Genomic DNA, 24,329 nt, shown 5'->3' with positions numbered 1-24,329 from the left:
CCCTGTTGGAGGATCATCAACCATTTCGCCTCGACAACACTCCAATCCAGCCAGGGGCAATGTCGGGTTGCAAACGGGCCTCTAAGCCTCTGGCCAGCCTTTGGCGGCAAGGCGCAAAGGGTTCATGCCCAAATTCTACTCTCGGTGTCTCCTTCCGCTCGTTCACTGCCGGTCCAGCACGTTTTGATGAGGCCAATGTCCAGTCGAGCAAGGCCGACAATTCAGCATTTCCTGATCCTGCCACTGCTGTCACGCCGTCCGAGGAGGAGAAGTTGATAAAGGCCGGTATTTTGCCAGTTGGCTCAAGACGACGTCGATTAGCATTGCAAACTACGGCCAATATTCCATTCGAGCAATTGCCGTATCAATGCTTCCAAGAAGCCCGCAAGGTCCTTCAGGCGGACCGTGAAGAAAAATTGAAGCAGATTGAGTCCGAGCGGGCACGTATTGCAAAATTACAATCCCAAGATCCCGCCGTCAGCGGGGGAGAGGTGGAAAAGGCGAGAAGACTCAGAAGCATGCAAAACTATCTTGAGAAGTTGAAGATCCTTGCGGACATCAACGATCCCTTGATTAAGAAGCGTTTTGAAGATGGTCAGGGTATGTACACTCATCTCATATGACGTTTCTGTGCATTGGCCATCCGCTGATTCTTTGCCTTCTACGTTTTAGGTGATATGAACAGGCCAATTTACAGATATCTCGCGGATAAGAAATGGCGCGAGTACCAACGCCCTCTGATTGTGCAGAGAATTACCCAAATGAACGTCGTTCCAGATATTCTGCCTCATCTCGACCCCGTAGCCGATGTCCGTCTGGCTTTCCGCCGACACAATATCCAGCCGGGTCAATTTGTCGACTCACGAGTGAGCGAGTCCCCAGCACGACTCAAGGTGCAAGTCTTCGACAAGGGCGAGCGCTTCGTCACCGTTGCCGTAGTGGATCCGGATGTGCCAAACCTAGAGAAAGACAGCTTCGATTACCGGTGTCACTTCCTTGCGGCGAACATTCCAATCTCGCCTACCTCGACTTCTATTCCGCTGTCGCGACTTTCGCAAGACTCTACCATTTTGCCATGGCTCCCTCCATTTGCTCAGAAGGGTAGCCCTTACCACCGCCTGTCCGTCTTTGTCCTGGAGCAACCAAATGGTCAAAAGATTGAGACTGCCCAGAAAGCGGTTGAAAGGGATGGTTTTAACCTGCGGAGCTTCGCCGACAAGAACTCGCTGAAGCCCATTGGCGCTCATTTGTTCAGAACGCAATGGGACGAAGGCACCGCCGCTGTTATGGCACGCGCTGGCCTCGAAGGAGCCGATATTGAGCTCCGGCGGAAGCGGGTGGAGCCTCTCCCGTACAAGAAGAAGGACGGCGCACGGTACAGATAGACAGGGTCTTTGGGGGAGTAATATAGATTATTTTTATATCATGTATTCTAGATGTATATTGTGTTCAATCTAAAAGCGCGCATTCGCAGCACTCTTCTCAATTTATTGACGTATAAGATACAACTCCCACAGGCAACAAGCCCAAGCTTTGCAACTCGAAATGATTCACAACTCAAGAGCCGTGACATTATTTCTTATCCGTCTTCGTTCGTTCCATGGAAATAATACCCCTAGGACCTTGCCCTTAATAAGTGCTAATGGCAGCGGTCCATACATTCGTGAGTCTCTCGAATGGGGAAGGTTGTCACCCACAATCCAGCAATGGCCTTCGGGTATCTGCAATGGGGTCAGGTAAGGGATAATTAATTGCGCTAGAGAATCATACCTGTATGATCGTAGGATTGTCTGAACCCGGCGTCTTTCTCTCCACAAAGTCCCCTGGCAGGCCGATAACCCTCTTGATGGCTCCGCGGCCCGGAACTGCTGGATGATCAGCGCTGACAACATCACCGACTGAGATGCCTCTTCCTCTTCGATTCAATCTTGATATTAAAACCCAGTCTCCTTTGGCTTCAATCGTGGGTAGCATGCTGGGGCCGATGGTAGGTGCTAGAGTGATGACATGTTCGTTGATGATATGTCCAAAACACAGGACTTTTGCGGTCTGTAAGGCCAGATGAAATGGAGATCCATATACGTTTTTTGAAAAGGATCCTTTGAACCGCGCGAATAAGCTGCCGAGATTGGACCCCATCAGGGAGGCATCGTAGCTATTAATACGAAGAAAGGCAGGGTGGTCGAGATGGGCGTATATAACATAGAACCAAAATCCCTTTGTGGTCTGTGCGCTTGTCGGTTTCGCGAAGCTCAACAATCGATGTAGAGTTGCAACTTACAGCCTTGACTAGCACAGTTGGGAACGATAGACACTCCAGCACATTCGAATTCTACAATAGACGACGGGTCGCGACCAGGTTGACAGTACATAATGGGGCGGATACAGCATCTTTGCGGCACCGTTCGTGCCCTCCACCAGGTGTTTGTCAAGTTCGAACCTTCACCACCCGCGTTTCAAGCTCTGCGTGCACCACCTCTCGCACCCTTTCCGCGGCGGTTTCCCTCATTTGCTCTCCCACAGACGAGGTTATATTTCAAGAAGAGCACAAAGCAAATTCCTGCCAAGAAACGAGCAGCTTGGGACGAAGAGATAGAAGCTAGAACAGTCCGTATTGTCAATGAGGAGGGCGGTCTGGACGAGCCTGTCCCACTTCGCGACATTCTCGATTCAATTGATCGCACGATATACCGCCTTGTCCAGTTGACGAAATTAGAACCGAATACACCGGCGATTTGCAAGATAATCTCGAAGAGAGAGCTATTAGAGGCCAGTAAAGCCAAGGCAAAGCCACCGAAGAACCCACAAGCAAGCGCTAAAAAGCTGGAATTGAACTGGGCAATTGCTCCCAACGACCTCAGCCACCGCTTACGAAAGCTTGAAGAATTTCTGGAAGCAGGTCGCCGTGTTGAGGTGCTCTTAGCTCCGAAAAAAAAGAGCCGGATGGCAACTGCTGCTGAGGCCGAGACAACCCTCAAGAGGATACGAGAGGCAGTGGATTCGGTCAATGGAGCAAAAGAATGGAAGCCAATGGAGGGACAGCTGCTTCGTACAGCTACATTGCATTTCGAAGGATTGAAAGACAAATAGGCGGGCAACATTCCTTCTACGTTACGCCTACCAACAGTGGAAGGATTATGCTGTACATAGCTTTGGTCTAGGTGGGGGTATAAGATCATGCACGGCAGGATAAAATGGCTCAGTTATCCCATTTAATGATTGCACATACGCCATCCAATTGCATCACGTTTTGTGGCTGGCCATATGGCCGATTGCAGTACGGTATACATAGCTTACCTGACAACGAAGTTGCAGTCCTTCAGTCAGGCGAATTCTTGGATCATGACGGAGTCACAGTATTGAACAAAGTCACATTTAAAAGCATAAATTCACATAAGATTAGAATAGCTAAATAGCCACAAGCGCCCCAAAAACTACCTTTATAAGTTAAGTCAGGGGGTTTCCGGGGCAGGTCACGTGCACGGGCCTCTCTGTCCAATGGCGCTAAGATTTTTCGTAAACTCGTCGGTAGCCGCGACTTCGATTCAACAAGCTTCACCATTTACATCTCTCGTTGAATCGTGGGTGTATTGTTTGAGGTGTACAAAATGGCCACCTTTGCCCGATCGATCGGTCCTTTCCTGCGGACCACCGGTCTCGCATTGCGACAGGGCAATGCTGCCAGCCCTGTCCAGCAGGCCCTCCGCAAGGGTCAGAATGCCGGCCAGATGGTCAACGCCTGCAGAGGCATGGCTGTTGCCTTCGAAAGAACCAAGCCTCACGTCAACATTGGTAAGTGATCCAATTCCATTCTTGAGGATGTGAAAAGCAGTGCAATTGGATCATCAATTCTGACGACTGTGTGCAATAGGTACCATTGGTCACGTCGACCACGGAAAGGTAATGCAACACACGCGATGCATCAAATCATCAATTCCAATCAATTCAATTCCGAATCTAGACTAATCGCATCTGCAGACCACTTTGACTGCTGCTATTACCAAGCGTCAGGCTGAGAAGGGTTACGCAAACTACTTGGAGTATGCTGCCATCGACAAGGCTCCTGAGGAGCGGAAGCGTGGTATCACTATCTCCACTGCCCACATTGAGTATCAGACCGACAACCGCCACTACTCTCACGTCGACTGCCCTGGTCACGCCGATTACATCAAGAACATGATTACTGGTGCTGCTAACATGGACGGTGCTATCATTGTCGTTGCTGCTTCTGATGGTCAAATGTGAGTCTCCAGGCCAAACACCAGTTCCCCTTGTGCAATTGATCCAAAGTGATAGACGGCTGACAGTTGCATTTCCGCCACAGGCCCCAAACGAGAGAGCACCTTCTGCTCGCCCGTCAGGTCGGTGTCCAGAAAATCGTCGTCTTCGTGAACAAGGTCGATGCCGTTGAGGACCCGGAAATGCTTGAACTTGTCGAAATGGAAATGCGCGAACTTCTTTCTTCCTACGGATTCGAGGGTGACGAGACCCCCATTATCATGGGCTCTGCTCTCTGTGCCATGGAGAACCGCGAGCCTGAGATTGGTGTTGAGCGGATCGACTCTCTCCTTGAGGCCGTTGACACCTGGATCCCCACTCCTGAGCGTGACCTCGACAAGCCCTTCCTCATGTCTGTTGAGGACGTCTTCTCCATTCCCGGCCGTGGTACCGTCGCTTCTGGCCGTGTCGAGCGTGGTGTCCTGAAGAAGGACTCCGAGGTTGAGCTTGTCGGAAAGAGCGAGGCCCCTATCAAGACCAAGGTTACCGATATTGAGACTTTCAAGAAGTCTTGCGATGAGTCCCGCGCCGGTGACAACTCTGGTCTGCTCCTCCGTGGTGTCCGCCGTGAGGATGTTCGCCGTGGTATGGTTATTGCCAAGCCCGGCTCCACCAAGGCCCATAAGAAGTTCCTCGTCTCCATGTACGTCCTCACCAAGGAGGAAGGTGGCCGTCACACTGGTTTCCACCAGAACTACCGTCCCCAGATCTTCATCCGTACTGCTGGTAAGTAATCAACCTCCTCTCTTCAAAATCTATGGGAGATCCGGCGTCTGACATGTTAATTATAGATGAGGCCGCTGCTCTCAACTGGCCTGAGGGTACCGAGCACCCCGAGGCCAAGATGGTCATGCCCGGTGACAACGTCGAGATGGTTTGCGACATCTACAACCCCATTGCCGTTGAGCAGGGTCAGCGCTTCAACATCCGTGAGGGTGGCCGTACCGTTGCTACTGGCATCATCACCCGCATCATTGAGTAAACATCAAGATATGGGAACTTTGTCGCATTTTGCTTAGGATACGGGAGTGGGACGTTTGGTCATGGGAGCGAGGTTTGAAGGCGTAAATATCTTCTTTCCTCGTCCAGGTCGGAGGTCGAACATAATTTTTTTCCAGACAAGACCTCCATAGACATGTTAAAAATTTATAGGGAACCACCCCTCTCTTCTCTTACATGTTTTCTAGATTGTATTATAAATAGCATGGTCCCTTGACAACATTTGCAGAAATATTGGTTGAATGTCAATTTCTTGCTCGTATTGCGAACTTGTTTGATACGTGACACCTCTGGCTGCTTCCAAGTATCAAGATGCAATAAGCCTTGATGAGCATCCGGCGAGATTTGGAGCCAAGTCCTGTATATTCCTCACATGCCGCCTTTCAAGGAAGATATTACACACGAGAGAGAGCGAAAAATAGTCGATGGAAAGGTACGGCGCCTTGAAACACTTCTGAACACGAAAACACTGGAAGCATTCCAACTCATCACACGTGAACCGAAGATGTGCCTCAATATACATTCACACATGGGACAGCAAATAAGATTCAAGAAATCATAAGATGCAGAAATCGCGGCTCTTGTTCTCTAGCATAACAGGAAGCTAAGAACCGAAGACGTCCGACGAGAGCATGCACGACGGCATGGCAAGAAAACCCGACCACTACCGGCGCCCCGTTTTAAAATTATTTTGAGAGAAAAAGACTGGAATTACCAGACCGGATAATATCGCCTCCTTTTCCCGCTCTCGAATCCTCGATCCTCGGATATCCCACACACACCCGCCCTCGACATTTATTGTGGTGGTATGAGTGATTTACCGGAACTGTGTAAACAAGAAATCCAAACGTTAGCCATGTATCCTTATTATCCGGATCTCCATCTCATTGCCCATATTGCTCCCATCTAGGTGGGCCTGGCACTGGACATCCTGGGCAAAGTCCCATTGCTCGTCCTCCTTCGATGAAATGAGCGGTTCGTACCTTGTTGAAGCCAATGTCGGTGGACTTCTCACGGAAGCACTGACGGCAGATGTTAAGGCCGTACTTGCGGATCAGACCAGCACGGTGGGTGCAGACACGGCTGTTAAACAAAACCAAGTCAGCGCAACTTGCCCAAATATACATTTTCCCGGCGTGTCTGTGTATTTGCAACGTTCAATCTTCCTTTCCCATCTCGGCTCGGTGTTCCCGTTACGCAGTCGGTTTCGAATTTCCCGCCCTGTCCAAGCTCATTCATTCCATCGATCCACAAATTATTCCTCCGCGGTTCCCGACCAAATTGAATCTCGGATAGTTGACGCAATATAACCTCCACAAATGACCGTATAGTATGACGCGGAACACGGGAGCCAAAAATAGGAAAGAAGGAATATCAAACGGCAACGGAAGAGTTGCGAAATTCAAGGACAGGGTAGAACTAACCAGCCCCGGCTGCCCTTGCCGTAAGTCCGAGGACGAGAGTACCAGACGGTTTCGTGGGCCATATTTGCTGCGCTCGGTGTTTCGAGGTCGAGGGTTCTAATGATCGATCGAAGAGGTTCCGTGTTAGCCTAAACTGTCTTCTTGAATCCCGTTGTAGATTCCTCCTCTCGGTATACTCCTTGTAGAGCTGAGAATACGCTTGAATTGGGGATTTTCAGGATTTGCAATCCCTCAATTCAGCGACAATATGAAGGGACAATATGGGGACATACAGCGTCGAAAAAGGTGCCTTGTCGTTCGAGCGATAGCGGTCGGAATCGTCGTCGGTCGGGTCGTCGTGATGGACTGGCTGATTTTCGCCTGTTGCGGCTCGCCTAGCAAAGCAGGGCCCGCTTGCCCCCGTTGTGTGCGCTTGAACCCTAATCTAAGCGAGATTCCCCAGCCAACAAGGTTTCCTTTCTCGAAGCGGAGCTTGAAGTCAGGTTAGCGAGCCAGACCCTTAATGCAGATCAGCTTCCCCAGTGATAAGCACTTCGGGGATTCTACTGGATGTAAACATTGAATCTGTTTCGGCTTTACGAGGCAACCTAACAAAATGGTAAGTCAAGGCAACTTCACTTTTGAATGATAAGGACTAATAACAAATTTTTCAAAGTCTAAAGATTCTTCTCGCACCTACGTCCACCTTAATCAACCCCGGGTTGCTGATTTGTTCGAGGTATGGCATGGCACGGTTCCGCCTGCTTCCCAAAGCGTGTTTTCCGCTTTTCATGACGTGCTGGTGACAAGAACAGCTTTTATAACTAACACGAGGATTTGCAGGACTTTTGCCGCGATAAGCTTCCCCATGAGGACATATACGTTCCACCGCAGCACCAACCAATCAACCCTGAAGATGAAGATGACGTCGTCCCGGACCAACATGCAGCGTTCGGCATCCAGCGAGCTACTCAGAAGATGCGAGAACCAGCATGGAAAGATCTTGGTCTGAATGAACTTATGAGCAAGGGGCCAAAAGATCCGTTTACGTTGCCGCGGGGAACATCTTCTGGAGGCAAGATGCCTCGATGACCGCCCGCGATAGTCATCACATAGTATTGATACTAGAAAGTCGCATTGCAGGCGCACTGGCGTTTGGCTGCTATACCCATGTCCACTCTGATGCCGAATTCGGTTTATTGACCTAGTTAAAAAAAACTATACCCAAATGCATTTCTCGCCTTCCAGATATCTTGCACAAAATATTGATTCCTGAACGCCACCGAGTCAGTGTTGTGACCGCAATTACAATGTCTTTTCCCAATTGCCACGTTATATACGAATAATATCAACTCTGCCACGTTCGAAAATCTTATGATCAATAGGCTTATTCTCCGCTCTCTCCTCGTCGCTAATATTCGCCGGGTAAATGGCTAGCTGGGCAAAGGTGCCGGCCCCTCTGCGCTTCGAAAGATTTCCCGGATTGATTACAAGAACGCTTTCTACGACCTGGACGAAATTGTTAGCAGATTCATCGGCTGTAAATAGCAAGGACGAGAACATACTTTTGCAAAAGGTGCAAGAGCACTGGGGCAGATGAGGATGTCAGGTCTAACATTCAACCACTCTCCTAATTTCAAATAACTTGTGTCCAGCATAGCCCCTATAGGCAGGTCATCGTCAAGACCGGATTTTGGATAGGCCTCTCTGGAGACAGGAGGAAATAAGGGAAAGTAGTGGCGCTGCTCGACCAAGTGTCTGGGCAACCTTGCGAGGACATTGAGCTCGCGCGGTTTGCCGCCAACGACTTCCTGGCGACGCAACTCGTAGAGTACATCTTGAGAGGAGATACCCACAACACTTTCATTGATGTTGAGAGTAATGGGATTCGAGACGATTCTAGCCTGCTTTGGTAAACCAAGTTCCTTTTTTGGAAAGGAATCCTGGGGCCATGACACGTGCTTGCTGATCACGTCGCGTATGGATGGTATCATGATGATTGTGATATTGGGGACATTCTCCGCCAGCCGCCGCAGAGGTGCGCCGATCAACACACGGAACACATCTGTCATTGTGGCCTTATCCGGCTCAATTCGCGAGTCATCAGGAAGGTCAAAATCTCCAGAGGCGACAAGGGGATGCTCAACGTCCAAGAAGGGGCCAACCAATACGATGGAGTCTGCATATGTAGCGCTGGCCCTATCGCAAAGGGCATGAAGAGGTTCAAAGTCAAGGTTGTCTTCGGCGGTAAAGGGACCAGACGCAACCAAGATGCTCAGCGGAGGAGCAGAATCAGACTCATCAGAATCAGCACCGCCGCGTAAGCGTTCATTGCAGCTGTCGAGGACTTCCGCGTTCGAAGCAGCCATTGGCAAAAGAGGAATATCGAGAACTTCGTGGACGGTAAAATAATCTCCAGAAGCGTTTACCCCCCTCACTGCGATAATCTGACCCGGGAAAAACTCAAACCGCGCCAATGAGTCGACCTTTAAGGGCACTCGCAGACCGGCGCCCATTCGCCTGGATGTTTCCAAAACGAGAGAAGCAGAATTGGGCTTTCCTTCAAGAGTATCAGAGGCGATCCTGCCAACAGCGATGACCTCGCTGGTGCTTTGAGTTGCCGGATTTCCAAACGCATTGTCTTCGAGCTTGTTGTGTGTTTGAATCAATGCCATAAATTCGTCTATCCGATCATCGAGAACTTCGGACGCTTCTGATAAATGCATCGCCATGGGTCGATATGAGAATTTCTTCAAATCCGTGTTCGCCGTTAATTTGATACGTGGTTCTGCTGATGGAGCCACTGGTGATTCTGCTTCCGGCAGGTGACTGTTAAGAGACTCAATCGTCTGTCCAGCATTTGGTCGTTCCGAAAACGGCACTGTGGCCCCACTACCGCCAATATCTCCCTGCCTTGGTGATGGCTTGATCTCGCTCGGAGAACTGAAAACATTGTTCTTGCTTGCTTTTGATGCCGGCGTCTCGAATGCACTTCTCCGTTTCGCCGAGGTAGCGGTCCCGCTAGCTGCGACATGCCTTGGCGTACTGGGCATCAAACCATCGATCCTGAAACGAGATGGTTAGTTTAGATGGCTTGTTTCTGCAAAGAGATTCCCACAGGCAGCCATACATGCCAAAAACATCGTCGGTACTTGCTTTTGCGCGTGGAGTAGCTCCCGCTGTGCTTCGCTTGTCGGTGGTACGGATGTGTGCCTTGGTCCTTGACTCTCTCTCAAGTCCCTCCTGGATGTCATGTTTGAATGCCCTGGCCGTGTCCAGGTTCAATCTCGTCTCTTCCGCGCCCATCTTTATACTGTATGATTCCCATTTGAAGAAAAGCTCCTGAGGGGACAGGGCATGCAGCCGCAGAATCGATTTGAGTTCGCCGAGGACATCTTGGGGGAGTTCATTCGCAGGCGGAGCTGCAAAGAGCTTGTTCAGTTCGGCCGAAGGGTCTTCCATTGCGAAGTAGCAGAGCCGGTAAGGGTTATCTGCACCTTTACAGTGCTACAAGGAGAGGAGTCCGCTCTTGTTTTTGGTGACGGGGTTGGTTGCTGCTTCTACAAGTATTCTCGACCTCTGACGACGGAGCCAACAGCAGACGTCAAAACACGCGACCCATAGAGGAGACGCGCTTTCCATTCAAGAAATCGCGGGTCCGAGACGCGCTTGCCCGAAGTGGAATTAATTGTATGGGGAGGGACTACGGTAGGCCTTGTCAGCTCGACAGAGCGAGGCCAAAATGTTACAGGTAACTAAGATAACCTACTGTGCACGTATCCAGACTAGAGAGATTGTAGTCTAGCCTCGGGCCGGGCTGATGACATAATCGAAAACTTCTCGATTCTTCGGATGCGACGGAGGCCGAGCAATGCCAACCTGCGGACGACGCGGACTTATTCCTGCCCGAAGTTCCGCCGGCGCTCCCGTAGTTTCATCCTTCCCGAGCGGAGAACGACGAGAGGCCAAGGTCATAACTATTCTCTTCGTTGCAAGAGTCTCGAAGAACGCCTCAACCACGATGAAGGAGTATGCATGAACATGCTAATGCCGTCAGGCAGTAGGATACGTGACCTCATTCAACATCTGCCATGATTAAGCTTAGCTCATCCCCCCTCTCACGCGAATAGGCTTCTTAACTCTATATGTGTCAGCACTTGGGGGAGTCAGCAGTAACTAGCGGCAATCAGCCATAGCGGGACGAGGAAGGGAAAACCAAAAAAAAATTGACAGTCTAGCTAAGGAATGCGGCAAGAGTAACTTTGGCGGTCAACTCAACCTTTGTGGTACCGCTGCATGATTCAGACTGAGAGGAGAGTGTGTGTGTGTTGGGCATGGCGCTGAGATTATCCCTTCTCAGCGCCACAGTGAGCTCGGTGTATCGCCCTGACGGTAGAAATTACAGTTTGATTACTTGCTCCAGTTTAGCCCATAATTGTAAGATTATTAACCCGCTACTAAGGCCCCTAGCTGTTGCCATTGATCTCATTGGAAATTCAGCCTCGGCCGTCGGATCCCCCGACCTGGCGATTAGAAGATTCCCAGGGCGTAACTTAAGGCAATTTTCCCCATCTTTAGCATCACCTTTTTTCGCTCCTTCTCCACGTGTGAGTAACGCCAAGTCGGGTGCAGTAAATAGCTCTTGGTGGTGATAAGCAAGCCGTGTAGCGCCGAGAATAATTCTCTTCTCCAACGCCCTTTCTCAACTCTCTCACTCTTACCACTCTCCTTCCCTCCTTCCCAACCCAAACGTTTCCCTAAGTTACTCATTCCGCCGCAATCACTCTTTCCTTTTAATTTCCGGAGTATTTCCAACGCCCCTCTAGCGCGCAATGGCTACGACGGCAGATCCTCAGCAAGCACCTATTCCCGCAGAAGTGTCGGCCTCAGGCGTCAACGGAACTGCTGCAAAGCTGACCCCCGACGCGAGCGTCATGTCTGATGCCTCAACCGACACGGCCAGTGGAGCTCGTACAGAGCCCACATCGACTGCGCCATCCGTCAAGGAATCTGCACCGGCACCTCCCACGGGTCCGGTCAAGACGCCCTTTTTAGCCCCCTATGATGGAATCAAGCCACCTGCTCCTGCGAAATTGACATCAGAGCAAGAGACCAAGTATGACAATGTCCTGAAGACAGTGTCCAGCTGGAAAGAAATCCCCGACACGTTAGAGAAGAATAGCAAGCTCTCTCCAATTACCGACGATGAGCGTATGTTCCTCACGCGAGAGTGTTTGCTGCGTTATTTGCGTGCAACCAAATGGAACGCCGCAGAGGCTTCCAAGCGCTTGATGAACACTTTGACCTGGCGGCGTGACTATGGTGTCGACAAGCATACAGCCGACTACATCTCGCCAGAGAACGAGACAGGCAAGCAGGTTATCGCTGGCTACGACAATGATGCTCGGCCGTGTCTATACCTGAATCCAGCCAAGCAGAACACGAAGAAGAGCGACCGCCAGATTCAGCATCTTGTCTTTATGCTGGAGCGCGTCATTGACATGATGGTGCCTGGTCAGGACACGACTGCCCTCTTGATCAATTTCAAGGAGAGCACAAGCGGAAGCAATCCTAGTGTTGGCCAGGGACGTCAAACGTTACATATCTTGCAGACCCACTATCCTGAGCGTCTAGGACGGGCTTTTGTTATTAACAGTGAGTAATGCCTGTGGCAAATGTGCATACTTTCATTTGCGCTAATCCAATGCCCTAGTTCCTTGGCCCGTGTGGACTTTCTTCAAGCTCATCAGCCCTTTCATTGACCCGCTCACGCGCGAGAAGCTCAAGTTCAATGAGGGCATTCGCCAATATGTGCCGCCCGCACAATTGCTCACCACGCACGGTGGAGATGCGCAATTCGAGTATGACCACTCCATCTACTGGCCCACCCTAAACAAAATTGCTGCCGAGCGGAGAGCAGCCTACCGCGAGCGATGGGTCAAAGCGGGCCGCCGAGTGGGAGAACACGAGACTTATCTGCGGGGTGGCGATGAACCATGCCTGGTAGAGATCGAGAAGGCAAAGGTCGCGCCCGCACCACCTGCGGCAGAGCCGCTGACAAACATTGTTTCTGCGTAATGGCGTTTCCGGATTCCATTGATTCAGACATTGGGCGAAAGCAGTTGCTTGACGGTTTTCTGGTAAAATCGCAGCGTAATTAGTTTTCTTTCTATTCATACGTTTCCCCTCTGTTCCTCTCGGCTTGCATCTCCCCCTTATTCATTCAAGCTAGTTTACTTCAAAGGCGCATGAATTGTTATGGTTGATGTTTTTTTCCATATTCTTAGAGATTTGCGGAGCGCATCACCCATCTCCCTCCTTGACTAATTTTCTGTTTCTTTTATTTTTCAATTTTCTCCATGCATTAATCATCATTGATGTTACGGCTTTGACCAACACATATAAACATACATATTAGGCATGCCAACAAAAATACCGGAAGAATGGTAACAACAAATCTTCAAATGAAGAAAGGAAACCAACGCTCTTACTCAAGAACGAAACGCCGAAACACCAAAATGTATTTTAAGAAAATGCTAGAAGTATGTAGCAAGTAGCAAGATCTCATTCCTCCATCTTCTCCATCATTTTTCACGTTCATCCGTAGGAAAAGAAGTAGATCATTTTACGAATTCGTACTCAATCTATGCACAACCGGGACTGAGCTCGGCGGCAGAGAGCCATACTCGGTGATAACCATCTTGATATACTCGGCAGGCGTAACATCATACATGATGTTGAGCAAGAGCAAATTATCCGTTTCCCGCCACGTCGACAACGGCGAGCCCTTGACTCCCTGAGCCTCACCTGCTGTCGCCGCGCCGGTCTGATCAGGAGTCGCGGTCGCCGTAGTAGTAGTAGTTGTTGTAGCAGTATGCGTCAAGGGGAGCGGCGAAATTAGCTCATCCGGCGGCGCGACCTCATTGCTCACAATGCTGTCAAGAGCGACTTTTTCAGTAAACTTGACGCTCTCGCAGCACACGATGACCGGGACATCAAACTCGTTGGCAGTCATGGCGACAATGGCTGTACCGACACGCGAGTACAGACGGCCATTACTCATCATTGCGTGAGCGCCCAGGAAGACCTTGGTTGCGTCCTTGATGGCGTGGCTCACGGCGTGCATGAGCGAGTACTGGACTTCCAGGCCGGCCGTGGCGAGGGCACGCGCCAAGTGTTTGCCTTCAAACAAGGGCTTGGAGTCAATGACAATGACGCGGAACTGCACGCCCCGCTTGTGTGCCTCGATGAGGGTCTGCTGCACAATGCTGCTCTTGGCGTACGTGAGAACCACGTCTCCGTTTTGGATCTTGCCGCCCGCGCTGGTGGCAATCACTTGGTCGGCCACGGTGATGCGCTCGCGGATAAAGTTGTCAATGGAGTCGCATAGATCTTCTTTTGCTTCGTTCTCGGGCGTGTCGGGGTCGACTTTGCTGATTTCGAGCTTCAGCCATCGAATCGCATTGCCCATGGACACGGACATGGGTCGGCATGAGACCAGGTAGTCGATTTGAGGAGATAGGTGGTGCGAGGTCAGGTGTCGGCTGAGTGAGTGGCCGGGAGGTGTAGTGTAGGATTCAATGACCTGTTAATGTGTCCAGTTAATGTCTGGGTCCAGAAAAGATAAATATTCGAAATAAGGATTTATGTTTCTTTGTAAGAGGCATGAAGAGCAGTAGACTTGTGGTTTTTGGGCACCAAAGACTGGCACAAGAGCCTCTTGCCCCTGTGCCCCATTGAACGTGAAGCGGAAATTAAATGTGAAAGTTGAAAGAGTCAAGGAATTGGAGAGAAATTGGGAAGAATTTACCCTCTTGAGTGCCAAAAGCGTTGCTATACAGCGCGCATTGCTTCCGCAAATAACGTAGTTGCTCATCTGCAGGCCCAGCGCCAGCACAGCCGGATGCACGTCCTTTCCGACACCTGCCAGAGTCGTCCGTCGTGACTGTCCATATAAATGTCCGAAAAGGGACACCTGGTTTGCATCCTTGGGCGGCTTTGCTGCGGCCTGCGCTCCTCCCTGCGCTCCTTTTCCACGGAGGGCCAAGTTCTTTTGATGATCCGCTGCGGCGGTGGATGTGGTGCGCTTGTGGTGGCCCTTACTACCAGCAACACTGTCGTCTTTGTGTTGCTGCACTTCGACCTTCTGCCATGGCTTTCCTGGTTTTTGATTGCCCGCCTTGTCTTGGCCACCACTGTGCGGCACTCCGCCGCCAGGGCCCTGCCGATCGGCCTTTTCTCGTTCTCGTCGAGCTGCTTTTTCGGCCTTGGCTCGTTTTTTCAATTCCGCACCGGAAAGCTTCTCTCCATTAGGCCCAGTAGCTGTGACTTCTGTGCCATTGGGTTTCGGCTGTGCTTGCTTCGTGTCTGCTTTTGGGGACTTTTGGTCCTTCGCTGGTGCCGGCGAAAGCTCTGCGCCCGCGGTGGGGTTCTGAGGGTTGGTGTCCGCCATAGCTGGGGAGGAGGATTTAAGTTTATTTATGCGCCAAGACTCGTATGAATGATGCGCCGGTTCCGAGTAAATGGTGGATACAGGGTGACTCACGTCCCCAAGGCCTGTGTTGGGTGGGATTATTTTTGTTGTAAAAGCACTTTTGAGTCAACCCTAGGATAGGCGTTCGGTTTGGGAAGTTTAGCTTTTAGCGCGGGGTGCAAGCGCCCGAAGCGCGGTTGATATCAGATGTGATCTTGTCGCTTCGCTTGTTTCGTTGTTCTGCGCAACACTTGGAATGAGCAATCAGTGCGTCACATAGATGCAAAAGTTTGTGCTACAGTTTCTGTCGTTGAAGACTACGAAGTAATTTTGTCTTTACGTTGGGAGCGAAAGCGTGAGATAGTGGTTGGGACTTGGTCAGTAGTGCTTCCTTTTTCGGTTGCTACATGCCTTCTATGAAATCATCTTTTACCAGTGCCGGTCAACACCTTTATTGAAAAACAAATCCATCCAGTTTAACATATAGATTTAGCGTTAAACTTCTATTACATTTGAAGCATCAAACTCATTCTATGTGCGAGAGTAAAATAAAATAAAAAAGTGGAAATCACTTTCATAACGTGTTCGTCGCTACCTGCGTAGTCATTCTTTTAACTTACTTAGGTTTCTATGCTCTGGATCCAGCAGAGAGAAGAAAAGTAGTTAAGATGACTTTATAATCTCCTGAGATGAGAGAGTAGAATCATTACAACCGCTGAAGTACGCAATAAACATGATTGAAACGGCAGATGAAACAGCGCCTTCCAGTCAATGAAAAAAAAAAAAATTAACCCTTAGCTCTGCCTTTGATAGAATAAGCTCCCTTGGGGACTTATAATCTCCGTTCCCAACCCTTATTCCATAAACTGTCGCACCATACAAGTATGACCAAACTTTCTAAGATGTGCTAGCCAAGATGCCGCCTTTCTCTGCTGCACTCGTCGTTGGCTCAAGAGACGCACCCGCTTCAGCGGCTTCTCTCTCTGCTCTCCGTTTTCGCTTCTCCAACAAGCTATCTTTTCGGTCTTGGAGAATCTTAAATTGTCGTTGCTCGACTCCCGTTAACCAGTAACCGAAGCTTCCACCGGCGGCAGCGAAGACCGGATATGCCCACAGAGACTCTTTGTTAAAGAACGGCCGCAACTCCATGCCGAGTTGCCAGAATCGAACAGCGATGCCTATGTCGCGTGAGCAGCCTTCGAGTTAGCTGTGGACAACCATCACATATGGATTTTGTCGCCGCCCATGTGACTGCTAGATTGCTTACCGAAGCCGCTCCAGAAAAGGATCTTGTGAACCATGGTCGGTGGTATTTGTACCAGGCTTTTGATCCGAAGATATTGTGATATCAATGAAACAGGCCACTTGTAGGCGATAAAGCACAGTTTAAACCCTCGGATATACGGCGCCTTATGTTTTTGGGGGGGATGGGATGGGATGGGGATGTGGAGATGCTGGGGATGGTCAACATGGGAACTGCTCAATTCGGTTTAGCCCAGGCCGGGGGTGGCTTGCCGCTCCGATGGCTGAGTTACTGTGGTTGAAGCTCCCGCGAAGTAAAAATGTCCCGTCATTAAGCTCCAAATGCTACCCGCGATAATTCTACATTGCGAGATCACGCATTGATCAATTTCAACAGCAGATGAGCTTGGAACGGAGAGCCATCGCTCAGTAACAGTTGGCAATGGCGGATTTAGAACGCGTGCCCTCCGCGTCAGAGGATGCAGGCCCACCGCGAAAGAAGTTCAAGACTTCAGACTTACCGCTTTCTGCGGCCAAACGCTCTGCGATCGATGGGCTCCTACATACGTTCAAGAAGAAGGGAGAATTCGACAGACTCAGAAAGGCAGTCTGGGCCAAATATGACAGCGGCGTGAGTTTCTCTCTATTCTTGACACTTGGCGGCCATGATGCATATACATCGGCTTGGTTTGGTGTGCATTTGGTACTGATTTTTACTTGGTCAATAGGATGCAAAGTCTTCTCTAGTCAACTCTATAACTGAGGTGGCCGAATCAGAGATTGACCGTGATCCTTCACTTCTTTCGCGGGATCGTGGCAAGGCTGCGCCGCTGATTGAAGGCGCCGTGGATCGAAGCGACATTTACAAATCCGTCGAAGCAGATATTGCTCGTTTCATCGATCAGGATATCACTCACGTCGAAGATGCTCTACGCGCTATACGACAGAACGAAATTGGCGAAGCTGCTGCTGCTGAGGAAGAACGGATCGGTAGCAAACCAGAAGAGGAATACGAGGAAGAGGCAGCGGTTCGACATGCTGAAAGGGAAAGAATTCGCAAGGAAGAACTGGAGAAGGAAGCAGAAATTGAAAAGGAGAAAGAGCGGATCAAGGCGGAAGAGAAGCGAAAACAACGCGAGGAAGACCTTCGACAGGAGGAGGAAGCGCGAAGAAGAGCGGAAGAGCGTGACGAGCAAAGGAGAATTGAACGTGAAAAGGAGCGAGAAAGGGAGAGAGAACTCGACCGTCAACGCGATAGGGAGCGAGAAGAGCGTCGCGAACGACGACGACAGGAAGACGCAAGAGAACGAGACCTTAGAGACGCGGCCTGGCGCGAAAGAGATTCCTCTAGGAGACGGTCGCTTGCCAGGGACGATCGTGATCGAAAATCAACTAGAGAACCTACTCCTCGACCTTTGGAGGACAAAGACCTCGATGATATTGCGCTGCAATTGCTTCTCAAGGAGGGCCAAGAACTCGCGGCCAAAGCGCGCCAACGGCCAGAAATGGAGCGTTCTGAATCTCTTGAACCCCCACTACGTAAAGGACAAGTGGGCAAGCCTTCCCAGCCCGAGCCTCGACCGGCAGACACATCTCGCCTCTCGTCCCATCCTGAAGGAGCAGGCAGAGATAAAAAGGATCGCAGCCCTTCGCCCGGCCGGAGATCAGTACATAATGACCATGAGCGCGAACGAGAGCGAGACCGCGATCCCAGCCGCGACCGAGGCCGTGATCGTGACCGAGCAAGAGACCGCTACAGCGTAGATCGGTCTTATCGAGGCAGCAGGAGCCGTAGCCCACGGCGTTACACTCGGCAATGGGACGATGACAGACGCCCGCACGACATTTATCGTGGCTCGCGCAGAGATTCAACTCCTCCAAGGAGCCTTTCCAGAACACGAGACCGCGACTATCGCCGCAGACGCAGTCCCAGCCGCACTCCTCCGCCTCGTCGCCGGTATGACCACTCTCGCTCTCGCTCTCGCAGCCCACCGCCACGCCGACGAGGCAGGAGCCGGTCTCGCACGCCGCCTCTTCCACCGCGAGATCGAGACCGAGATAGCTACCGCGCTCGATCTCGCAATCGCAGAGTCTCTCCTCGACGGAGATACTCCCGCTCCAGAAGTCCCGGAGGAGACATGGACTCATATCGCCCCGGTGGTGGCAGTGGCGGAGGTCGGAGAACAAGCCGTAGCCCACCTCCGTTAAGCCGTCGAGCCGCTTCCAGAGACCGACACGAGCGACCCCGAGATACTTATGATCGATATGTTCCTGGTGGTGCTAGTGGCAGCGGTGGCCGCGGTGGTGGCGACCCAGACGCAGACAATGACAGATTGCCGCTGCCGCATCCGCCCCCACCCCGAAAACGTAGCCGCTCGAGACGCCGCAGCCCAAGTCCTGATCGACGAAGACGAACTAGTCCAAGTCCCCATCGCCGCAAGAGGAGTCTGAGCCCACCTCCTCGTCGAAGAAGCCACAGCCGAAGACGAGGCCGGAGTCCCAGCCCTCTCATCAGCAGCAGAAGGCGCGACAGGGAGAGTGACCGAGACCGAGACCGTGATCGCGACCGGGTTCGAGATCGTGACGCAGACAGAGACAGAGACAGGGACACCCGCAGAGAACGTGATCGCAGTCGCCGCAGGAGTTATAGCCGGCGCCGAAGCCCGAGCCGTACTCGCAGACGCAGCTCCAGTCGGCCAAGGACGTCCAGGCGGTACGATTAGGTTATTCTTGTGAGGTGATTTAAAATGCGTTCCAGATATCACTATATCCATTGCGGATATCAATTTGAAGGACATCAGTTGGACGATTTTGGCAGGCTTCGTTTTTCACCGGCTGCGTTTGGGTCTTGGCCTGGCCTGGCCTCCAATTATTTTCCTCTCTTGACCAGAAAGGGAACAGTAAAAAAAAAGCACTCAGAGGCCTTGAACTGGAACTATTTCTTTTAGAAACGTTGTACAATATTATTCTCTCGCCTTTGGGGCAGCATTATCCAAAATTTCTTGTCTGCAGAGAGATTAAACAGAGAGAGATAAAGGGTCATATTCATCTCTAAGGTATCAGATCGGACTTTGGCGCTGCGGCACGTAGCATCCTCAATATTGGAGGGTGTTTAGCAGGGAAAAGGTGACTTGAAAAGATATTATCGATATGGTCAAAGTAAATTGATCATGCCAGAGGGCGAATCAGCGGACTGCAGGAGCTAGAGAAATAAGCAATACATATTTGAACTTCATGAGTCGTGGTTTGAGTCCCTGTAAACACACAATAAAGTTTCCTGCCTTATGCATAACGCCTGACTCTATATACGCCTCATATTCAAACTTTTCTTCTGGTCCATAGCCCCTTGGGGGCTTGCTTCGTATTCTACATCAAAAAACCCTTTACGCTCGTACATCATTAAGTCTCAAGCGTTAACTTCCTCCTTTACCGTTTCAGTGTCTTCTGCTTCTCCGCATCCACAACCAACTTTTTGCCTTGAATAAACAAGCCTTTACGACTTCGAACTCGATCCATGTATCTCTTTGCAACGTTCTCTTTGTCTGCCAATTCACCAAGATCTTCCAGTTCCTCTTCAGTAAATGGAATCCAGAAGGGATCGATATCGAGCATTTCAAATCCGGCAAAGATGAGCTGAGGGCTCGCGGCGCCCGAGGTCCGTTTGCGAATCTCGTCACTGAATCCAAAAGACTCCGCGACGGGCAGGACGGATAGGATAGTGAAGAAGGGCGTGCCTTCCTTAAGGGCTTCGGACAGAATGCGGCCTCGACGACGAGTGATGACTCCGTAAACACGTCCAAGGACCTCGGCTGTTTAATAGGAGAGAAATTAGCAAAAGCGCTAAAAAAAAAGGTGTTTGAAAAGGCGGTGAAAATGCAGCAGTGAAAGGCGGAGGAATCAAGGATTGCAACATACTGGATGCTTGAATTTCGCAACTATACATGGCAAGCAGGAGGCGAGGACTCCAGTCAAGAAATCCCTGGTGAATAGAGTCTCGTACGGTCCTAATAACTTCACCGGTAAGGCGACCAAGCTTTTCTCGCGCAGTGCTCTCTTCTTCCGCAGGGATGGCAATGGATACGTCTTCTATAAAGACAGCAACGCCCTGGATAGGCTCATTACAGAGCGGGCCTTGAGCGGTTGCTAATTGGAAGGCGTAGCCGATTTTGTCGGCGAAATCTCGCGCGGTCAGACTATCAGTAGCAGATGGAGCTGGAGACTCGGTGCCATTCGGAGATTGTTCAGACTGCTGTGCATGGCGGAGACTAAGGAAATAAGTTGTAAGTAAACGATGCGGAGCGGTGCGAAAAGGGAAAAAAAAAAATTTTTGTATGAGAGGCTCCATAGTACTTACAATCGCTTAAAAATGCCATTACTGCTGGCATCGATCAAGAGATTTGAGCCAACACGTCTTGGGCCAAATGCTGCAATGTTATCGATTGCACTTGCCCATACTTCGCGGTCAGCCTTGATCTCCTCGAATGCCTTTTTCAGACTCTTCTGAAAGTCATCCAGTGAAATTATGCTTGTTTCATCTCCTCCAGCAGCTTCAATCTCTTCGCCTCCCTCTTCGACAGGTTGAGAGTCACCCTTCTGCCGTCCACGGCGTTCTTCCGCTTTGTTCTGCGAGTAAAATTGCTTTATGGAACTAGCGTTCTTGGAAAGAAAATTGGTCACTGCTGCCGGGAGAGGCCGGACTCTTAACCGAATAGATATCTGCTTAGAGCTCGTCACACCAGCCACTGTACCTCGTGGGAGATCTTTTTCCCTAGGCGGTGCCATCTCGGGAGCACTGACAATGGTTTCTCGATATGGCACGATGGGCTCGCCGGCTTGAATATCGCACTTGGCAAATCTCTCGCGCAGGTCTTTCAGACAACGTTCAAGGTGAAGTTCACCCGCAGTAAGAATGACGTGCTCGCCATTCTCGAGGACTTCGTATTCTGCACAAGGGTCGCTCTGCACCAGAAGCCGCAGGCCATCAATCATCTTTCCAAGATCCATGGGATTAGCCGGTTCGAGTGCGACGCGAACAATAGGTTGGCTTCCCATGTTCAACCCTGCGAGGTTGACGCTGCCTTCTAATTGGCTGCAAAGTGTTCCTGACTTGAGGATGTGTCCCTCCAGTCCCGCAATGCCAAAAACGACACCAGCTGGCACAGTCCGTAGTGGCTCCAAGCTTCGCCCCATCAGCAAATATAACGCTGTGATTGTGACTTTCTGAGGTTCCGGGTGCGCGTGAGGGTCTGCGGGCGAGAATTTAGGAGCCAAAACGTAGACCTCGTCACCAACAGAAAGAGATCCAGAGTACAAACGAGCAAAACCAATCAAATGCTCAGGGTCCTCCTCCTCTTCATGCGAAGCTTCCGGCTCCTCCTCTTCCTCTCCTTCTCCCAAGCTCACAGTAGCCAGAGCACGCGTCATGCCACCGACATCACCAGAGGAGAGTTGTTGGGCACGTGCAATCTCCGCCCGTTTCTTGCGTGCCATCTCGCGAGCCTCCTCTGCACTTAGACCACCTGCTCTGCGCCTATTTTCAGGCAACTCGCTCTGTGGTATAGCGACCATTTTACTAACATATGCAACAGCCGGTTCGGTTTTCTCAGTTCGAAATTCGACCATTGCTTGCTTGACGGCGGGATCTACATGTTCAGCTCCAGGGGACTCTTCGATCATAGCCGGTAACCGATCCGCCTGCGCGACCGGTGGTGACGGCAAGTGCTCGATGGTCGTCACGAGGAGGGCAGTGGAAAGAGGTAGCCAGGCCGAAAAGAGAGCTGTCAAAATTGATCGAGGATCCTTTGATCGGAGGACATGAGGGGGGAGTGTGATAGAGAGCGACTTTGTAATTTTCTCAACCATTGCAGGGTCCCTGCAAAATGCACAACCGCGTTAATGATATATTCCTTTGGACAAGTTTTGGGACAGGAAAAAAAAATTGAGAAAGCCACTTACCCTTTGCCACGATCTCCGTCAACAGACGCTTCATAGACTGCCCAGATGGTCTCTAGGACTAATTGAACAAACATTGGTTTCAAGTTTCTCCCCTTGAGATGCTTCTGCCCAAGAACCCTCTTGGTCTTAGGGTCCAGATAATAATCGCCCCACAAGACCTTCTCAAGGATCGCTCTTTTGATACCCAGCTTCCTCTCGTATATTGCGGCAAATTGCTTGACCGTAAAAGCCCAGCCGTCAATCGCACTGCTGAAGATGACATTATTCCTCTCGGGGGCAAAGTATAAGTCTGCATCGTCCCTTTCTTCGAATTCTCCATGTGCGCTATTCGTCACTACTCCCTCGGCGTCTTGCGCCGCTGCTCCTGTTGTAACTGCAGACGAGTGTTTGACAGGGTCATTTGCAGCAGCGGCAAGCTTCTCTTCCATCTTCTCTCTCCATTTTAAGTCCTCTTCCATCCTCTCGCCCTGATAGAATGATCCAACAACGGCATTTACTTGCTCCAATAGCTTGCTTAGGTGTGTGTATGCTTCGCTGGGACTCATTTTGAGCTCGGTGATTAGCCTATCTATTTTGTTAATCACTAGCAATGGTTTCATCCGTTCAATCCATGTTTGCCGGAGTACTGTGACTGTCTGACTGCAGACCCCTTCTACTGCATCGACCAGTACCACTGCACCGTCGCAAAGCCGCGAAGCTGTAGAAACCTCGCTGCTAAAGTCAATATGGCCTGGGGAGTCTATAAGGTTGATCAGATATTCCTTCATCTCCGGAGCTGCCTCTGGTGCAGGGCGTCGAAGCATTGAGAAGTACAAAGAAATTGCTGACGACTCCATGGTAATGCCTCGCAATTGTTCATCGGGTCGTGCATCCAGGTAACGAATCTTGCCCGCTAACTTTGGAGAAATAATGCCATTTGTCGCAAGAAGTGCATCGGTAAGAGATGTTTTGCCATGATCCTATGGAGAAGATGGGATTAGTCGGGAGCTGAGAGACTCGGGGCGGCCGCTGGGAACGTACAACATGGGCCAGTATGCAAATCTGTTTGCTTAAAGTTAGCTTTCAGGCTCCGCCAAAAGTATACAAAAAGAAGAGAAAGAGGCTCGCCCATACGTTTCTGATATTCTGAGCATTTCGCTGCAGGCTTATTAGCTGTTCGGGTTTCACGACAGGCATGATGTCGTGCTGTCGATCTCCAAGGAAAAAAAAAAGGAAACTGCCCCGCTATGCAAGTTGTACTTCGTGCCGATATACGCAAGGAAAGGGGCTAAATTAGAAGATAAATACGATATATATAAAAGGAAATGATGAAGTCGAGCTCAGGGAGTTGAAGAGAATGTATAATACAATATAAAGATGGAAGGCCCTTCGCCGTGCTAGAGAAAATGACGATGGAATAAATCTGAGAAATTTCCTAATGTGGTAATATACGTCAAACCGCGGGTGTTGGATGCGTCATATCACGTTCTTGGTCACTATCGTTTCCCTTTGTGGTCCCTGGCCTTTCTTGTTGTTTCCCCTTTCGGCTCTCCCCGTTCGCTTCCACAATCAACGCATTCCACCTGATTCATAGCTAATAATCCCTGACTGGTATAACTAGTGTAGTTAAGGAGGTAGCGGCTTTCAGAGGAGAGTTCTTGTGCAAAAGAGAAGGGAGCGAATAAAAGTTCACATGAAGGCCCCGTCAGCCGGATGTGGGTATAAAAAGCATGTGTTTCCTACCACAATACTCCGTATACTCTGTAATAAAATTTTTTGCCCTTTTCCAATTGGTGATAATAGTGACACAAGAAAAATGTTTCGAAAGCCCTAACTTCAATGTCTTCACTAGTAGTGGGTAAACAGTCGAGTGGATCTGCTGTATAGTACTTGGGTCGAGCGCCCCCCTTATTCAGGGGTTTTAAGACCATCTATAGGCACGACCATCCCCCTACCAGCCGTAAGAAGCATAGTACATATGGAAATCTATCATGCAAGTA

The 24,329-nt window shown here is 50.4% G+C and overlaps 13 protein-coding genes across 13 annotated transcripts; 7 read left to right on the top strand and 6 right to left on the bottom strand.

Moving 5' to 3' along the window:
* Positions 1–6: 6 nt before the first annotated feature.
* On the top strand, positions 7–1,480 carry L228DRAFT_216853 (putative mitochondrial large ribosomal subunit YmL35). Its single transcript, XM_018330130.1, has 2 exons — positions 7–600; positions 673–1,480. Exons 1-2 carry the CDS (start codon positions 60–62, stop codon positions 1,383–1,385), a joined length of 1,254 nt encoding a protein of 417 aa, XP_018192210.1. The 5' UTR covers positions 7–59; the 3' UTR covers positions 1,386–1,480.
* L228DRAFT_226451 (LexA/Signal peptidase) lies at positions 1,391–2,169 on the bottom strand. The gene is made up of 2 exons (XM_018330420.1): positions 1,771–2,169; positions 1,391–1,721 (listed from the first exon to the last, which is right to left on the bottom strand). Exons 1-2 carry the CDS (start codon positions 2,137–2,139, stop codon positions 1,551–1,553), a joined length of 540 nt encoding a protein of 179 aa, XP_018192209.1. The 5' UTR covers positions 2,140–2,169; the 3' UTR covers positions 1,391–1,550.
* Positions 2,170–2,290: 121 nt separating this feature from the next.
* L228DRAFT_243152 (hypothetical protein) lies at positions 2,291–3,353 on the top strand. The gene has a single exon (XM_018331619.1). The coding sequence runs from the start codon at positions 2,374–2,376 to the stop codon at positions 3,088–3,090; it is 717 nt and encodes a 238-aa protein (XP_018192208.1). The 5' UTR covers positions 2,291–2,373; the 3' UTR covers positions 3,091–3,353.
* A 188-nt stretch (positions 3,354–3,541) lies between these two features.
* On the top strand, positions 3,542–5,506 carry L228DRAFT_279825 (translation elongation factor Tu). Its single transcript, XM_018335726.1, has 5 exons — positions 3,542–3,792; positions 3,872–3,900; positions 3,979–4,241; positions 4,325–5,004; positions 5,070–5,506. Exons 1-5 carry the CDS (start codon positions 3,609–3,611, stop codon positions 5,258–5,260), a joined length of 1,347 nt encoding a protein of 448 aa, XP_018192207.1. The 5' UTR covers positions 3,542–3,608; the 3' UTR covers positions 5,261–5,506.
* A 265-nt stretch (positions 5,507–5,771) lies between these two features.
* On the bottom strand, positions 5,772–6,797 carry L228DRAFT_243150 (40S ribosomal protein S29). Its single transcript, XM_018331618.1, has 3 exons — positions 6,702–6,797; positions 6,261–6,360; positions 5,772–6,103 (listed from the first exon to the last, which is right to left on the bottom strand). Exons 1-3 carry the CDS (start codon positions 6,761–6,763, stop codon positions 6,095–6,097), a joined length of 171 nt encoding a protein of 56 aa, XP_018192206.1. The 5' UTR covers positions 6,764–6,797; the 3' UTR covers positions 5,772–6,094.
* Positions 6,798–7,296: 499 nt separating this feature from the next.
* On the top strand, positions 7,297–7,772 carry L228DRAFT_235695 (Apc13p-domain-containing protein; the record flags this gene model as incomplete). Its single annotated transcript, XM_018330753.1, has 3 exons — positions 7,297–7,299; positions 7,357–7,419; positions 7,524–7,772. 3 exons carry the CDS (start codon positions 7,297–7,299, stop codon positions 7,770–7,772), a joined length of 315 nt encoding a protein of 104 aa, XP_018192205.1.
* Positions 7,773–7,859: 87 nt separating this feature from the next.
* Positions 7,860–10,549, bottom strand: L228DRAFT_243146 (DNA polymerase subunit alpha B). Its single transcript, XM_018331617.1, has 4 exons — positions 10,450–10,549; positions 9,811–10,383; positions 8,246–9,746; positions 7,860–8,189 (listed from the first exon to the last, which is right to left on the bottom strand). The coding sequence occupies exons 2-4, from the start codon at positions 10,140–10,142 to the stop codon at positions 8,013–8,015; spliced, it is 2,010 nt and encodes a 669-aa protein (XP_018192204.1). The 5' UTR covers positions 10,143–10,383; positions 10,450–10,549; the 3' UTR covers positions 7,860–8,012.
* A 346-nt stretch (positions 10,550–10,895) lies between these two features.
* L228DRAFT_16288 (hypothetical protein) lies at positions 10,896–11,422 on the top strand. The gene has a single exon (XM_018329404.1). The coding sequence runs from the start codon at positions 11,015–11,017 to the stop codon at positions 11,330–11,332; it is 318 nt and encodes a 105-aa protein (XP_018192203.1). The 5' UTR covers positions 10,896–11,014; the 3' UTR covers positions 11,333–11,422.
* A 192-nt stretch (positions 11,423–11,614) lies between these two features.
* On the top strand, positions 11,615–12,758 carry L228DRAFT_206262 (pleiotropic drug resistance protein; the record flags this gene model as incomplete). The annotated part of the gene is made up of 2 exons (XM_018329670.1): positions 11,615–12,335; positions 12,394–12,758. The coding sequence occupies 2 exons, from the start codon at positions 11,615–11,617 to the stop codon at positions 12,756–12,758; spliced, it is 1,086 nt and encodes a 361-aa protein (XP_018192202.1).
* A 73-nt stretch (positions 12,759–12,831) lies between these two features.
* On the bottom strand, positions 12,832–15,275 carry L228DRAFT_216841 (IF-2B-domain-containing protein). The gene is made up of 2 exons (XM_018330129.1): positions 14,491–15,275; positions 12,832–14,265 (listed from the first exon to the last, which is right to left on the bottom strand). Exons 1-2 carry the CDS (start codon positions 15,130–15,132, stop codon positions 13,306–13,308), a joined length of 1,602 nt encoding a protein of 533 aa, XP_018192201.1. The 5' UTR covers positions 15,133–15,275; the 3' UTR covers positions 12,832–13,305.
* Positions 15,276–15,687: 412 nt separating this feature from the next.
* L228DRAFT_243142 (hypothetical protein) lies at positions 15,688–16,574 on the bottom strand. Its single transcript, XM_018331616.1, has 2 exons — positions 16,421–16,574; positions 15,688–16,331 (listed from the first exon to the last, which is right to left on the bottom strand). Exons 1-2 carry the CDS (start codon positions 16,452–16,454, stop codon positions 16,051–16,053), a joined length of 315 nt encoding a protein of 104 aa, XP_018192200.1. The 5' UTR covers positions 16,455–16,574; the 3' UTR covers positions 15,688–16,050.
* A 152-nt stretch (positions 16,575–16,726) lies between these two features.
* On the top strand, positions 16,727–19,616 carry L228DRAFT_258048 (hypothetical protein). The gene is made up of 2 exons (XM_018334047.1): positions 16,727–17,026; positions 17,124–19,616. Exons 1-2 carry the CDS (start codon positions 16,838–16,840, stop codon positions 19,116–19,118), a joined length of 2,184 nt encoding a protein of 727 aa, XP_018192199.1. The 5' UTR covers positions 16,727–16,837; the 3' UTR covers positions 19,119–19,616.
* L228DRAFT_254919 (P-loop containing nucleoside triphosphate hydrolase protein) lies at positions 19,477–23,757 on the bottom strand. The gene is made up of 6 exons (XM_018333860.1): positions 23,464–23,757; positions 23,371–23,391; positions 22,351–23,309; positions 20,750–22,267; positions 20,311–20,660; positions 19,477–20,204 (listed from the first exon to the last, which is right to left on the bottom strand). The coding sequence occupies exons 1-6, from the start codon at positions 23,524–23,526 to the stop codon at positions 19,822–19,824; spliced, it is 3,294 nt and encodes a 1,097-aa protein (XP_018192198.1). The 5' UTR covers positions 23,527–23,757; the 3' UTR covers positions 19,477–19,821.
* Between the last annotated feature and the right edge of the window lie 572 nt (positions 23,758–24,329).

The sequence above is a fragment of the Xylona heveae genome, assembly GCF_001619985.1.
Source record: "Xylona heveae TC161 unplaced genomic scaffold L228scaffold_1, whole genome shotgun sequence".
In the NCBI taxonomy this organism is placed as follows: domain Eukaryota; kingdom Fungi; phylum Ascomycota; class Xylonomycetes; order Xylonales; family Xylonaceae; genus Xylona; species Xylona heveae.
This window is presented reverse-complemented; position numbering and strand designations above follow the sequence as displayed.